General features: G+C 40.5%; 1 protein-coding gene across 1 annotated transcript in view; it reads right to left on the bottom strand.

Annotated features, from left to right (window-relative positions):
* SLC9A7 (solute carrier family 9 member A7) overlaps nucleotides 1-12,919 on the bottom strand; it is a 118,192-nt gene that overhangs the window by 3,543 nt on the left and 101,730 nt on the right. The window contains exons 15-16 of the mRNA XM_081125631.1: nucleotides 11,431-11,513; nucleotides 2,022-2,127 (exon numbers count right to left, since the gene is read on the bottom strand). Coding sequence (XP_080981757.1) covers nucleotides 2,022-2,127; nucleotides 11,431-11,513 — 189 coding nt within the window. The remainder of the gene's footprint in view (nucleotides 1-2,021; nucleotides 2,128-11,430; nucleotides 11,514-12,919) is intronic.

Genomic DNA, 12,919 nt, shown 5'->3' with positions numbered 1-12,919 from the left:
CAGGATGCAAATGTACATTTAAATAAGAGTCTTCAAGTCAGGCAGAGAGAAATTTAAAAACTCGCTCCAAACTCCCCCAATTTCCTCCTCTCCATTACTGTTTAGAAAGTCCTGAAACTCTGTCTGCCCTGTGATAGTTTTCTTAACAACAAATGACATCATGTTCCCTGCTTTAGCATGTTCTTCTCCCATTCATAAATGTGCTAAGTATTGCTTTTGATCATTTCTGTCAAAATACTTCTCCCAGGGCTCTTAGTGCCCAAGTTTCATGGCGAGACTCCTCAGCGTGTATTTCATTCTTTCAAAGTTTGGAGCCTCAGAGGGACAGAGAGGAATCTGAAATAACTTCATTTGAGGGAAATTCTGCAAATGCAGCTAAGCCCTCATCCCCCCCCCCACACACACACACAGCAGCACAGAGGAGCTGTGGTTGGAACCCTGGTGTAGCCCCCTCTGACCCCTGGCAGTGGGAAGCAGGGTCAAAATTCACCAACAGGAGAAGAGACTGAAGGTTGACTCATTCCATCAAGAAACTCATAAGCCCAGACAAATAGTACCCAAGGAAAGGTCATTCAGAAACAAGGCCATAGTAAAACCTAGTGGAGAGGGATTTTCAAATCAGAGCTTAATGAATGTTGTATGCAGATGATGAAACCAATCCATTCCCTTGAATTCTAGATAACAAGATCAGCAAAAGTTTAGTTAAGCTGAAGGTTTGTGTAACATATATCTAGCTGTCCACCACAGGCTCCTATTAAAATGCAGCAAAATAACCCTGCAAATATCTGCAAACAAGTGTACTGTGGGAATATGCACATTTTAAATAACCAGAGGTCATTTTCATAAGTGGAAAATTACTATGTTCTAGGCAGATAACAAACCTAAGTGGTTTGGAGTTAGTGGAAATGGTGAATAGTGAACATCTTAGATATCTCCCAAATAAACTTGGTTAAGTACAAATGCCCTATAGGTGATAAGTGAGGAGCACACAATGGTATGTCAAAGAGCCATGACAGTCACCTAGTCCAAGACCCTCACCTAGCACTAAACTCTGCAGGGAGTCCCTCCACTCTCTCACCTTTGGGTTCCTCAGATAAGTTTTCAAAGACTCTTTGCTCCCACTCTCTCAGAAACAGGCCTTGTCGTGCCTGGAGCTCACTGAGACCCTGGTCAGGTCTCCAGTTCCAAAGCAGCAGCAGCGTGGAGGGTAATTCTGGCTTGTAGCTCAAGTCACCCCATCTTGGGCTGGCTGTGGGGAGTCTGCAGCCCAAACATTACCCTAGGAAGCAAACCTTGGGCAGACCCTCAAACTGGTGAGGGAAGTACTTTCAACTTAAGTGCCTGGAAGTTTACTGAGTTTATGCTGAGCTCAAACTAGTTCAGGTGCCCCTAAGCAATGAGCAAAGGAATAGTTGGTAAGCTTCAGATTAGATAAGGTTTTTACAAAGTTTTAATAGTGGGTTAGTTCTCATACTATTACACAGACATGAAAAGTGACCCTTATAAAACCTAATTAAGATAGAAGGCTTTAGAAACTGTTTAAAAGAGACTAGAGCCAGGAGGCAAAGAAACATGTAAACCCAATGAAACATAAGACTGAAGGGTGTAATCAGAGCTTCAATAGTGGGACAAGTGGCGATGCCAGGTCAGTGCCCTTTGTCTCTGATGATTAAAAAAAATCCAAATGACCCACACTGTCACTTTAAACAGGTCTGAACTGGGCCAACTGTTCAGCATTCAGAAAGATAGCTTTTGTTAAATAAGCTATCAGCAGGATTGGAAATAATAAAAATAACTTTTGAATCTATTGGTCCAGTTGTTCTGATTCCAAATCCAGTGTTCTTTCTACTACACCACAGCTGCTGATGTTTGGGAGCCCCATAACCCGGGAAAAGGTTTCTCTGTTGCTGTGCACAATGTATTAAGCATACATAAGCTGGCCATTTGTAGTCATCTCATTGGAGAAGCAAAATCTGTGAATCTGGATGAACAGGAATGCAGCCCTTACATGCTGTACTTACGTCATACACCTGGGGACTAGTCAGACATCGGGCGAGCAAGCCACACCAGGCTGGGAGAGTGGTGGTTAACGGGGGGCCACTGTGTGTGAGGATGGGCTTCAAGTAACTTTAAAAAGAGAATTAAGGAAAAAATGTCTGCAAAGAAAACACACACCCAACAAAACATGTTTAGAAATCCCAACGACTAAATCATCTGACATTCTACCCACAAAAAGCCTTTCTCCCATTCTACCAGGACAATACAGAAAATGCGGGCATACCCCATTTTATTGCACTTCTCTTTATTGCACTTCACAAATGCTGCATTTTTTACAAACCGCAGGCAGAACCCTCCACCAGCAAAAAGATTATGACTCACTTTATCGTGGTGGTCTGGGACTGAGCCCGCAATATCTCTGACCTATGCCTGTACTTGTACTCTGCAACAGTCTGAATCAAAGATTAAACTATGCCCCATCAGCATTTAGTGATAACTGTTAACTCTCAGGTTGTTGATTCCCAATTTTCAGTTAAAAAGAGTATTTGTTAATTAGAATACCCTTCTCCCTTCTTTTATGTTGAATGAGAATTTTTGTGTCAATCAGCATTCTAGCTTTTGACACATAACCAGCTCACACCTTAGAAACAGGAAATAGTTCAGAGCGGAGTGGAGGGAGATGTTGCAGCCCCTGGGTCCTCTCTGCCCTGGGTTCTCTGTAAGGGCTCTTATTAAACCACTCTGCTCAGAGTCGCATGGTAAGAAACAGTCGAGGTGGGCAGGGCCTTAGAGGTAACCTGGAGCTACTACAAAGGAGGAAACAGAATTGGCAAGATAAAATGATTTTACTAAGGTCACTCAGATTTAAATTTCCCAACTTCCCATACAGGACTGTTCTTCACTCTACCTGCTCTCTCCCAGACTCTCCAACACAGATTTCCCCAAACTCAACACTTTTGACAGTTTGTGCCAGGTCGTTCTTTCTTGTAAGGGGCTGACCTGCAATGTAGGATGTCTAGCAGCATCCCTGGCCTCTACCCACTAGATGCCAGTAGCATTCCCACTCCCTCCCCAAGTGTGACAATAAAAGTGTCTCCAGACATTGCCAAATGTCCCCTGAGAAGCAAACTCACTCTTGGTTGGGACTACTGCTAAAACATGAAGATCAGCTGTTATGCGGAGAGCTCAGGGTTTGTCAGTCTGTGGATATTTGTGCTGCCAAATGCTCAGCACTGTGTTGGAAGCACCACGAAGCATGTGTCACATTATGACAGGGCCGTGACCATTTCTGAAACCCACAGCCTGAGCAATATAGAAAAGGTGAAGACTCACATGGCCACCTCAAATGCAAGAATGAATGGCTTTAAAGGAAGGTAAGAACATGTCACAACCATCTGTACACAGCATGACTACTCCAAGCACCATCACTTTGGGTCTTCATTTAGAGCAGCACAAGAAAGAAAAAGCTTCCTTACAGGAGATGGAAGGGAGACCCAGGGGCACACTTCTAAGTTGGGAATTACTCAACAGAGGATGTGTGGGTTCTGCTGGAACTTTTTACAAACAGAACAAGCTCCCTTTGACCCCCATCCTCTAACCACATTCCTAGGAACAGCCTCTACAGGCCTATCAGTTCTCCTGTGTCTTCAACTCAGAAGCTGACAGCAGCTGGATTTGTGGAATGACTGCCTTTCAGTTTTCCCAGAGGCTACCTTTCAGTTTTCCACCTCAGGCAGTTCGAAGGCAAGCTCCCTCTTCCCCCAATACAAAAGGCCCTTAAACAACATCTTTCAAAGAGAAAAAAATATTTACATATAAATTGTTAAATATTCAGATTGTCCAAAGGCAAAAAATATCAAGTCTCTCTCCCACTCAGTGATTTTGGTAATTACCATTACAACTGTATAGATTACGTTTTTTCTCCTGTTTCTTGATTTATAGACTTTAGTCAGGGGCTTTTAACTCCCTCCTATGAAGGATGGCAAATTTAATTCATTTACACTCCTGCCTCGTCTTTTCAATTTTTTTTCCTTTCTAATTTTTATAATTAATTTTACACTGCCTATATATAAAATCTGCATTCTATTTTATAACTAATAAGCAAATCTTCTATGCTCTGTCTATGGATTGAGTCTAAATGTTAAAAATCAATAATCAGCATTTGTACTAATGTTATTATATTAATATTATTCACTGTAACCAAGCAGAGTGACTGGAACACTATTAAAGGAAATGTAAAACAATGTCATTTAAACTTTGTTAGAACGCTTGAGTGTCTTGCTAAATAAAGGCTCTTTTAATTTCTTTTCGATCTTATTTACTTCTTCTGAGTTATAGCAAATCACTGCTTCCTCCGCGTTGTCCCTTTAGTTGGATTTTGTTTTGTTTGATCCTTATGCTGTTGTTTTCCCCTTCTTACAGTGTCTGCATGGTGCTAAATTTTCTGAATTCGTGTATGGCTAAAAGCCACCCTTCTTTTTATTGCTCATTTTGATTAAGAGTTTGGATGTCGAATTCCAGACTCAGACTTTCTCTTTTCATCCTAGAAGTCTGATAATGTATGACAGTGTTCTAACATTCAATTTTATTGTCCCAAATAGCAGAATTTCCTTCCTTTTTAAGGCTGAATAACACTCCATTACATATACACACATTTTCTTTATCCATTCGTGCACTGACTGACACTTAGGTTGTTTCCATACCTTTACTACTGTGAATAATGTTGCTATGAATATACGAGTACAGGTAACAAAAGCAATTTGTCCATTTCTTGTCCGATTTTTGGTGTATAATTATTTATAGCAGTCTCTTATGGCCCCTTGTATTTCTGTGGTATCAGTTGTAATGTCTCCTCTTTTGTTTCAGATTTTATTTATTGGAATCATCTCTTTTTTTCTTAGTCCAACTAAAGGTTTTTCAATTCTCTTCATATTTTCAAAAAACCTATTTTTTTCTACTATCTTTTATTTATTTCTGCTCTAATCATTATTTCCTTCCTTCTTTGGACTTAACTTTGGGTTCAGTTTGTTCTTTTTCTAGTTCCCTGAGGTATAAAGTTAGGTCGTTTATTCGAAATCTTTATCTTTTTTAATCCTCACATGAGGATACAATTTTATTGATTTTAGAGAGAGGGGAACAGGGAGGGAAAGAGATAGAGATAGAGGAGATAGAGATAGATAGAGATAGAGAGAGAAACATCAACATAAGAGAGAAACATCAATTGAAACTCTCTCTAATGAAGGATGCCTCTCATACACCTCCTGACTGGGGATGGAACCCACAACCTTTTGGTGCATGGGAAGACACTCTTACCAACTGCGCTACTTGGCCAGGGCAAGATCTTTCTTTTTTTAATGTAGGTATTTAACACTATAAACTTTTTGTTCCCTCTTAAAACTGCTTTTGCTGCATCACATAAGTTTTGTTATGTTGCATTTCCATTTTCCTATGTCTCAAGATATATATATATTTTAATTTCCTTTCTGACTTCTTCACTGACCCATTGGTTACCGAGGACTGTATTGTTTAATGTCCACTCTCCGGCTGTTCTGTTCAGGAGTGTGTTGTTTAATGTACACATATTTGTAAAGTTTCCAGTTTTCCTGCTGTTATTGATTTCTAGTTTCATACCACTGTGGTCAGAAAAGATACTTGATATGATTTCAGTCTTCTTAAATTTTCTAAGACTTGTTTTGTGATCTAATATACAGGTCTATCCTGGAGAATGTTTCATGTGCACTTGAGAAGAATGTACATTTTGCTGCTGTTAGATGGAATGTTCTGTGCATGTCTGTTAGGTTCATTTGATCTAAAATGTAGTTCAAGTCCAATGTTTCCTTATTGATTTTCTTTCTGCATAATCTATCCATTGTTGAAAGTGGAGTATCGAATGCTGACAAGAATCAATTATCACTTCAGCACTTTGTCACTTTACTGTGAACTCTCTCCAATTTTCTCTACAACCTTTCTAAGCCCAGTGAGTAACATGCATTCTGGATTACAATGTAGATGAAGTTCATATGGCTTTAAGTTAATAGCAAACAACAGCAAACAGTAATTTAAACCATCCTTTCCACTGAGAACAACTAGCCAAGCTGGGCAAAATAAAACACAACAAAATCTTCTGCTTAATGGCATCAGAAAGCTACCATGGCAGTGAAGAGAGCCAGAATTTGGAGGAGGACAATCCAAGAGGTGAGCCTGGCACTTGGTAAGCCATGTTTTCCCTAAAGGCAGAGCATCTGGCAGACTCAAAGAGATAGTGAATCTGACAAAAAATGGTGTCCAGGGCCTTCTGAAGAAGACTACATAAACACCCAAGGCTCTAGGTTTGAACCTTTGAAGAAAGGGTAAACAGAAAACAGACTAGCCTTCACAGGAAATGAAGCCCAGCTTCAAACCATCCTTATTGCTGATTGGACTAAAGTGATCTGGAATTACTAAAGTCCCTAACCTAGTCACTGGCCCAATGTAAGTTAAATTATCTCTGAAGAATGATAACCTCATCTAGAGCATTTCCAATTATCTGTATACTTTTTCATTTCTTGTCTGTCACTGAAAAAACAAACAGATGCACAAAAGAAAAAAAAAATAAAGCTTCTAAAAGATAACATAGAAAATTGGCTTCATGACTTTGGGGCAAAGATTTCTACACAAAGAGTACTAATCAGAACAGAAAAGATGAATTGGATGAAGACCTTTTGTTCATCAAAAGAGTCTATTTAAAAGTGAAAATGGAAGTCACAGGTAGAGAAGTTATTTTTATCATATATAATTAGCAAAATACTAAGCCCAGTGATTAATGTGCTTTAGATAGATAAATAGATGATAGATAGATGATAGATAGATAGACAGATAGATGATAGGTGATAGATAGATATAGATATATATCCAGAATATATAAGGACCTCTTACAAATCAGTAAGAAAAAGGCAGACAACCCAATAGAAAAATGGGCAAGAGACTTGAACAGGTGCTCCATAAAGGAACATACCAAGTGGCCAGTAAATCTATGGAAAGGTGCTCAACTTTATTAGTCATCAGATAAATGCAAATTAAACCCATAACGAAATGCCACTACAAATCCACTAGAATGGCTAAAATTAACAAGACTGAACGCCAATGGTCAGTGAGGATGTGGAGCAGCTAGAGCTCTCATATACTAGAGGTGCTTGTGTAAAGTGGTATTACCATTTTATAAAACTGTTTGGCACTTTCATCTACAGTTGACCCTATGCATGTCCTATGATGCAGCAGTTTCACTCCTGGATATATTCCCCCCCACAAAACGTACATAAACAAACCAAAAGACATGAACAAGAACGCTCATAGCCGTATTTTTTTTGCAACTCCAAATTAGAAACAATCTACATGTTCATCAACAATAAATTATAATATATTTATATAATGAAATACTATATAGCAATGAAAATAGATGAACTAGACATACACGAGACAACATGGATGAATCACACAAATAATGTCAAGTCAAATAAACCAGACACTAACATATATATATACTTTATAATCCCATTTATGCAAAGTTCAAAAACAGGTAAATCTGTTAAGTGTTGCTAGAAGTCAGGAGAGTGGCTGCATTTGGGGAAGAGAGAGGGGTAGTAATTGGGTTATGGCATGAGGGGACCTGGTAATTTTGTGTTTCTTGAACTGTTTGGAGTAAAATAAGTGTGTTTATTTTGTGATAATTGACTGAGCACTTACGATTTGTATACTTTTCTATACATATCTTATACTACAATAAAAAATATTAAACATTTTCCAAGTCTCCAAAGACCATATGTAAGCTACCTACCTGCCCATCTGATTGATCACTATGTCAACTTAAGAAATCATGAAAGTTTAACTTTTTGGTTTTTAATTTTCAACTACAACCAAGTAAATCTACAAGAACAGAGTCTGCCCTGCGTGTGGCCCAGTTAAGGCCTGGATCAGACTTGGCCAGAGGTGGTTCAGTCATTAGAAATTAACCTCCCTGAGCTGTAGAGCACCCTCATAACCAAGGAAGAAAAGTGGAGGCCACATAGACTGGTAGGAAGTATGCAGGCATGAGAGGCTGGCTGGGCTCCCACACACAGCAGCTGAAGATCCAGAAAGATATCTCAGCTGTGGGAGGTTCCCACTGAAGACTCTGGGGCTTAAACCCCAGGCTGAGCTTCCCATCTCAAAGCACCAGAACTGAGAAAGGTGCCCACATAACATCTGGCTGTGAAAAGCAGCAGGGTTTCTGTCTGCCAAGGAGAGGCAGCTGGAACTGCAGGCACCCTCTTAAAGAGCCAACGCACAAAGTTTCATGGGCAGCCACTCACCCTAGGCTCCAGCAGAGGGAGGGCAGAGTGGACTGGAGCTGTGTGAAGGGAATCTAGGGTTATGGCTTCTGGAGATTGAGATCAGAAGGCACCCATCTAGATTCCTGTGCCCAGTCATTCCCCCATACTGCAGAGGCAGACATCTACCTTCCAAGCAGCTTTTGCCTGAGGTGGAAGCAATTGCCCCATCCTGCTGGAAAACTTCTAGCCCTACCCAGAGGAATTTCTACAGCCTGAGGCTCCTTAGACTGATAACTACCAGCCGCCTAACCCTGTGGAGTTTCTACAGCCTGAAGCTCATTAAGAGAATCAGATTAATCAGCCTGCAGCCAGAGGTGGAACATCAGAGTGCTTTGAGTCTTTGCCTGATCTGATTCTGGACCCCTGCCTTGGAAAAGCAGACTTTGGCGTACATCTTGGTCCTGTCCAACCACACCCAGCTCTAGCAGAGGAGACCTCAGGCAGAGGGTTGTTGATAGCTGCAAACAGGGCACTCAGGGCCAGTCACAAACTGCGTCTGATATTGGCCTGCACCAGAGACCCTCCAAAAAAACTGAGAGTCCTAGCAGATCTACCTAATACATAGACACAAACCCAAACAGGCAGCCAAAATGGGGAGACAAAAGAAACAAGCCCCAACTGAAAGAACAAGAAAAGTCTCCAGAAAAAGAGCTAAATGAAATGGAGATAAGCAATCTATCAGATATAGAGTGCAGAATACTCATTGTAAGGATGCTCAACAGCATGAAAAAAGATATGGAAACTATGAAGGAAATTAAGAATGACATGGCAGAAATAAAGAATACATTGGAAGGAATAAACAGCAGGTTAGAGGAAGCTGAGGATAGGATCAGTGAGTTAGAAGACAGGGTAGAAAAATTCACTCAATCAGAGAAGCAAAAAGAAAAAACAATTAAAAAACAGGAGAACAGTTTAAGGGAGCTGTGGAACAACATGAAACATAACAATATTCACGTTATAGGAATGCCAGAAGAGGTCGAAAGTAAGCAAGGGTTATAGAACCTTTTTGATGAAATAATGGCATAAAAGTTCCCTAACCTGGTCAAGGAAAAAGTCACACACGTTCAGGAGGCACAGAGAGTCCCAAGCAAGAAGAATCCAAAGAGGCCCATGCCCAGACACATCATAATTAAAATGCCAAGAATCCAAGACAAAGAGAGAAGCTTAAAGGTAGCTAGAAAAAGCAATCTGTTACCTACAAAGGAGCTCCCATAAGGCTGTCCGCTGACTTTTCATCAGAAACTCTACAGGCCAGAAGGGAATGACATGAACTATTCAAAGTAATGCAAAACAAGGATCTGAAACCAAGACTATTCTATCTGGCAACACTATCATTCAAGAAAGATGGTGAAATAAAGAACTTCCTAGACAAAAAAAGGCTAAAGGAGTTTATCACCACCAAACCAGCATTGCAGGAAATATTAAAGAAACTGCTATAATTAGAAGTAGAAACAGAGGAAAGAGAAACATAGCCATAAAGAATTAAAATGGCAAGAGATAAGTATCTATCAATAATAACCTTAAATGTAAATTAAATGCTCCAATAAAAAGACATAAGGTAGCTGAATGGATAAGAAAACATGACCCAAATAGATGTTGTCTCCAAGAGATGTACCTCAAAACAAAAGACTAACACAGGATGAGAGTGAAGGGATGGAAAAAAATTTTCTATGCAAATGGAAATGAAAAAAAAGCTGGGGTAGCAATACTCATATCGGACAAAATAGACTTCAAAATGAAGATCATAACAAGAGACAAGAAAGGTCACTACATAATACTAAAGGGATCTAGCCAACAAGAGGATATAACCTCGATAAACATATATGCACCCAATATAGGAGCACCTAAATTTATTAAAAAAAACTTCTAGAGGACTTAAAGGTAGAGATCAACAGCAAGACCGTCATATTAGGGGACTTTAACACTCCACTGATTTTTTTTTTAAAAAATATATCTTTATTGATTTCAGAGAGAGGAAAGGAGAGGGAGAGAGAGAGACAGAAACATCAATGATGAGAGAGTCATTGGGGATCGAGCCCACAACCCGGGCATGTGCCCTGACTGGGAATCGAACCCCAATCACCTGGATCCTAGGTCGACGCTCAACCACTGAGCCATGCCCGGCCGGGCAACACTCCACTGATTTCAATGGATAGGTCTTCCAGACAAAAAATCAATAAGGAAACAGTGACCTTAAGTGTCACACTAGATCAGATGGATTTAATTGACATTTACAGAACATTCCACCCAAAAGCTGCAGAATATACATTCTTCTCAAGTGCACATCAGTAGATGAGTGGAGAAAAAAGCCTTGGTACATTTACACCATGGAATACTATGCAGCTGTGAAAAAGAAGGATCACTTATCTTTTGGGACAGCATGGGGGGGACTGGAGAGTATTATGCTAAGTGAAATAAGCCAGTTAGAGAAAGACAAGTACCACATGATCTCACTCATATGTGGAATATAATGAACAAAATAAACTGACAAACGAAATAGATACAGAGACATAGAAGCATGGAACAGACTGAGGGATCTCAGAGGGAAGGTCGGGGTGGGGGAGCGGGTGGGGAGAGATTAATCAAAGAACTTATATGTCTATAAGCATAACCCATGGACACAGATATTGTTATGGGGAAGGCCTGGGAGTGGGGTAGATGTGGGGTGGAGGGGATCAATGGGGGGGGGGGAAGGGGACATCTGTAATACTTTTAACAATAAAGATAAATTTAAGAAAGAAATTAACCTCCCCATATAGATTAAGTACATAAGTTGCACTTCCCTTCCTGACCACACCAATTCACTTCCAAAGGTATATTCCTCTTGTACACAAAGCTCTGAAGAATCACATGTGTCAACCTGGCTATGAGTTGGCTAACCTAATGATGTACAAACATTCCTCTTGGCCAGAGAGATGCTTACCAGGATTACCTGTGGTTGAATGATCACTGTATGAGTCCCAAGAGAGGACTGACTACACTGTAGCAAGCACACGTCATTCCTTACTTATCAAAAGTCATTCACTGGCAACTCAACAAGAGGATTTCATTATCAATGTTTCAGGGAAATTACTTCAAAGGATACTTGTGGTCAAAGCTGTACCACAGCCTAAATAGCCAGGCACTCTCCTGCTTTGTCCGGTTTCCTCCAGCAGAATCTGGACCATCCTAGGAACAAACAAGAAGACAGATGCTTAGTTGTACAAAGGGATTGAAATGAGGGGGAAGTAGCTTTTTTTAAGCCATAATTTTTAGTTATTTTGAGCTCAGAATCAAACATCCTGTATCACCAAAGTATCAAAGTTATATTGGGAGGTAATATTTTTAAAAGAAATTGAATAAATTCAAAAGGCAGGCTAATCAATCCCCAAAATAAAGCAATTTGGTTATGTCTGTGGGTAGATCAACTCAAAGAAATACAAAATTTCTTTCGGCATTCTTATTGTAATTTTCCCCAAAGTGCCTTTCAGCAGATTAGTTACCTTAAAGTCTAGATCCTAACAGGCCAAAACTGATTTACAGAGAATATTAAAGAAAGCTTCTGTAAAACCAACTTTCGAGGTCCCCCAAAGCTGATCTGGGAAAACCGTGCTTGGTTGAGTTTCCTGACCAACCAGCTGAGGGCTCTTGGTGGTCCTGACTGAGGCACCTGCATTTTGTTCCAGGCGGTGCAGTAACTTGATGCCCTACCAGCTTTGGGCAGGGGAAATAGAGCCAGAACTAGCATCTCTGTTATTTTATCTACCCTCAAGTAGTAAGTTCCTTTACTACTCTTCATGCCTTTTCCAATCAAACATCCCCATCATTTGATTTTCAAAATAACTGACAAAATCAAACATTCACTTCAGGTTTAAGAAATCTGTTCTGCAGACTGACAAATCTCAGAGGGAAAGCAGGGGTGGGGGAGTGGGTGGGGAGAGATTAACCAAAGCACTCATATGTATATATGCATAACCCATGGGTACAGACAATAGTGCAGTGAAGGCCTGGGGGGCAGATGTGGGGTGGAGGGGGTCAATGGGGGTAAAAAAGGGAACACCTGTAATACTTTCAATGATAAAGATAATTTTTTTCTTTTTTCTTTTTCATTTTTTTATGAACAACCCCAGATGCCAGTTCCAAGGAAGAGCCTCTGCCTCTGCATCCCACCAAGAGGACATGTCTCTGTCACCTTCCTCATGGGGTGAGGAGTTGGGATGGGGAAGTATTCCACCTACTTGCCTTTATGTCACTGCACACCCAGAAGTGGGGTGGGGTTGGCTGGAGAGGTTCCCAGGGTATTCCACTGAAAGGAGGAAATGACCAGGCTCCTCAGCCCAACCCCTCCTCAGCAGAGAAGGAGAGGAATAGCCTTCAGCAGGGAGGGGGAAGGAGAAGACCTGACCAGGCCACAGCCTGAAAATAGATCCCAGGCTCCTGCCTTGCAGGGAGGAGGATCTCTGAGTTTTAGTCAAATTTGTTAAAGATAAATTTTTTGAAAAAGAAATCTGTTCTGTGCAAGTATTATAAGCAGCTCAATTTCTACTAAAATGGACTGACTGCAGCACTTTAAGGGCACTGCTGGGGTTCTGTGT

This window comes from Miniopterus schreibersii (assembly GCF_964146895.1).
Source record: "Miniopterus schreibersii genome assembly, chromosome: X".
Lineage (NCBI taxonomy): Eukaryota > Metazoa > Chordata > Mammalia > Chiroptera > Miniopteridae > Miniopterus > Miniopterus schreibersii.
This window is presented reverse-complemented; position numbering and strand designations above follow the sequence as displayed.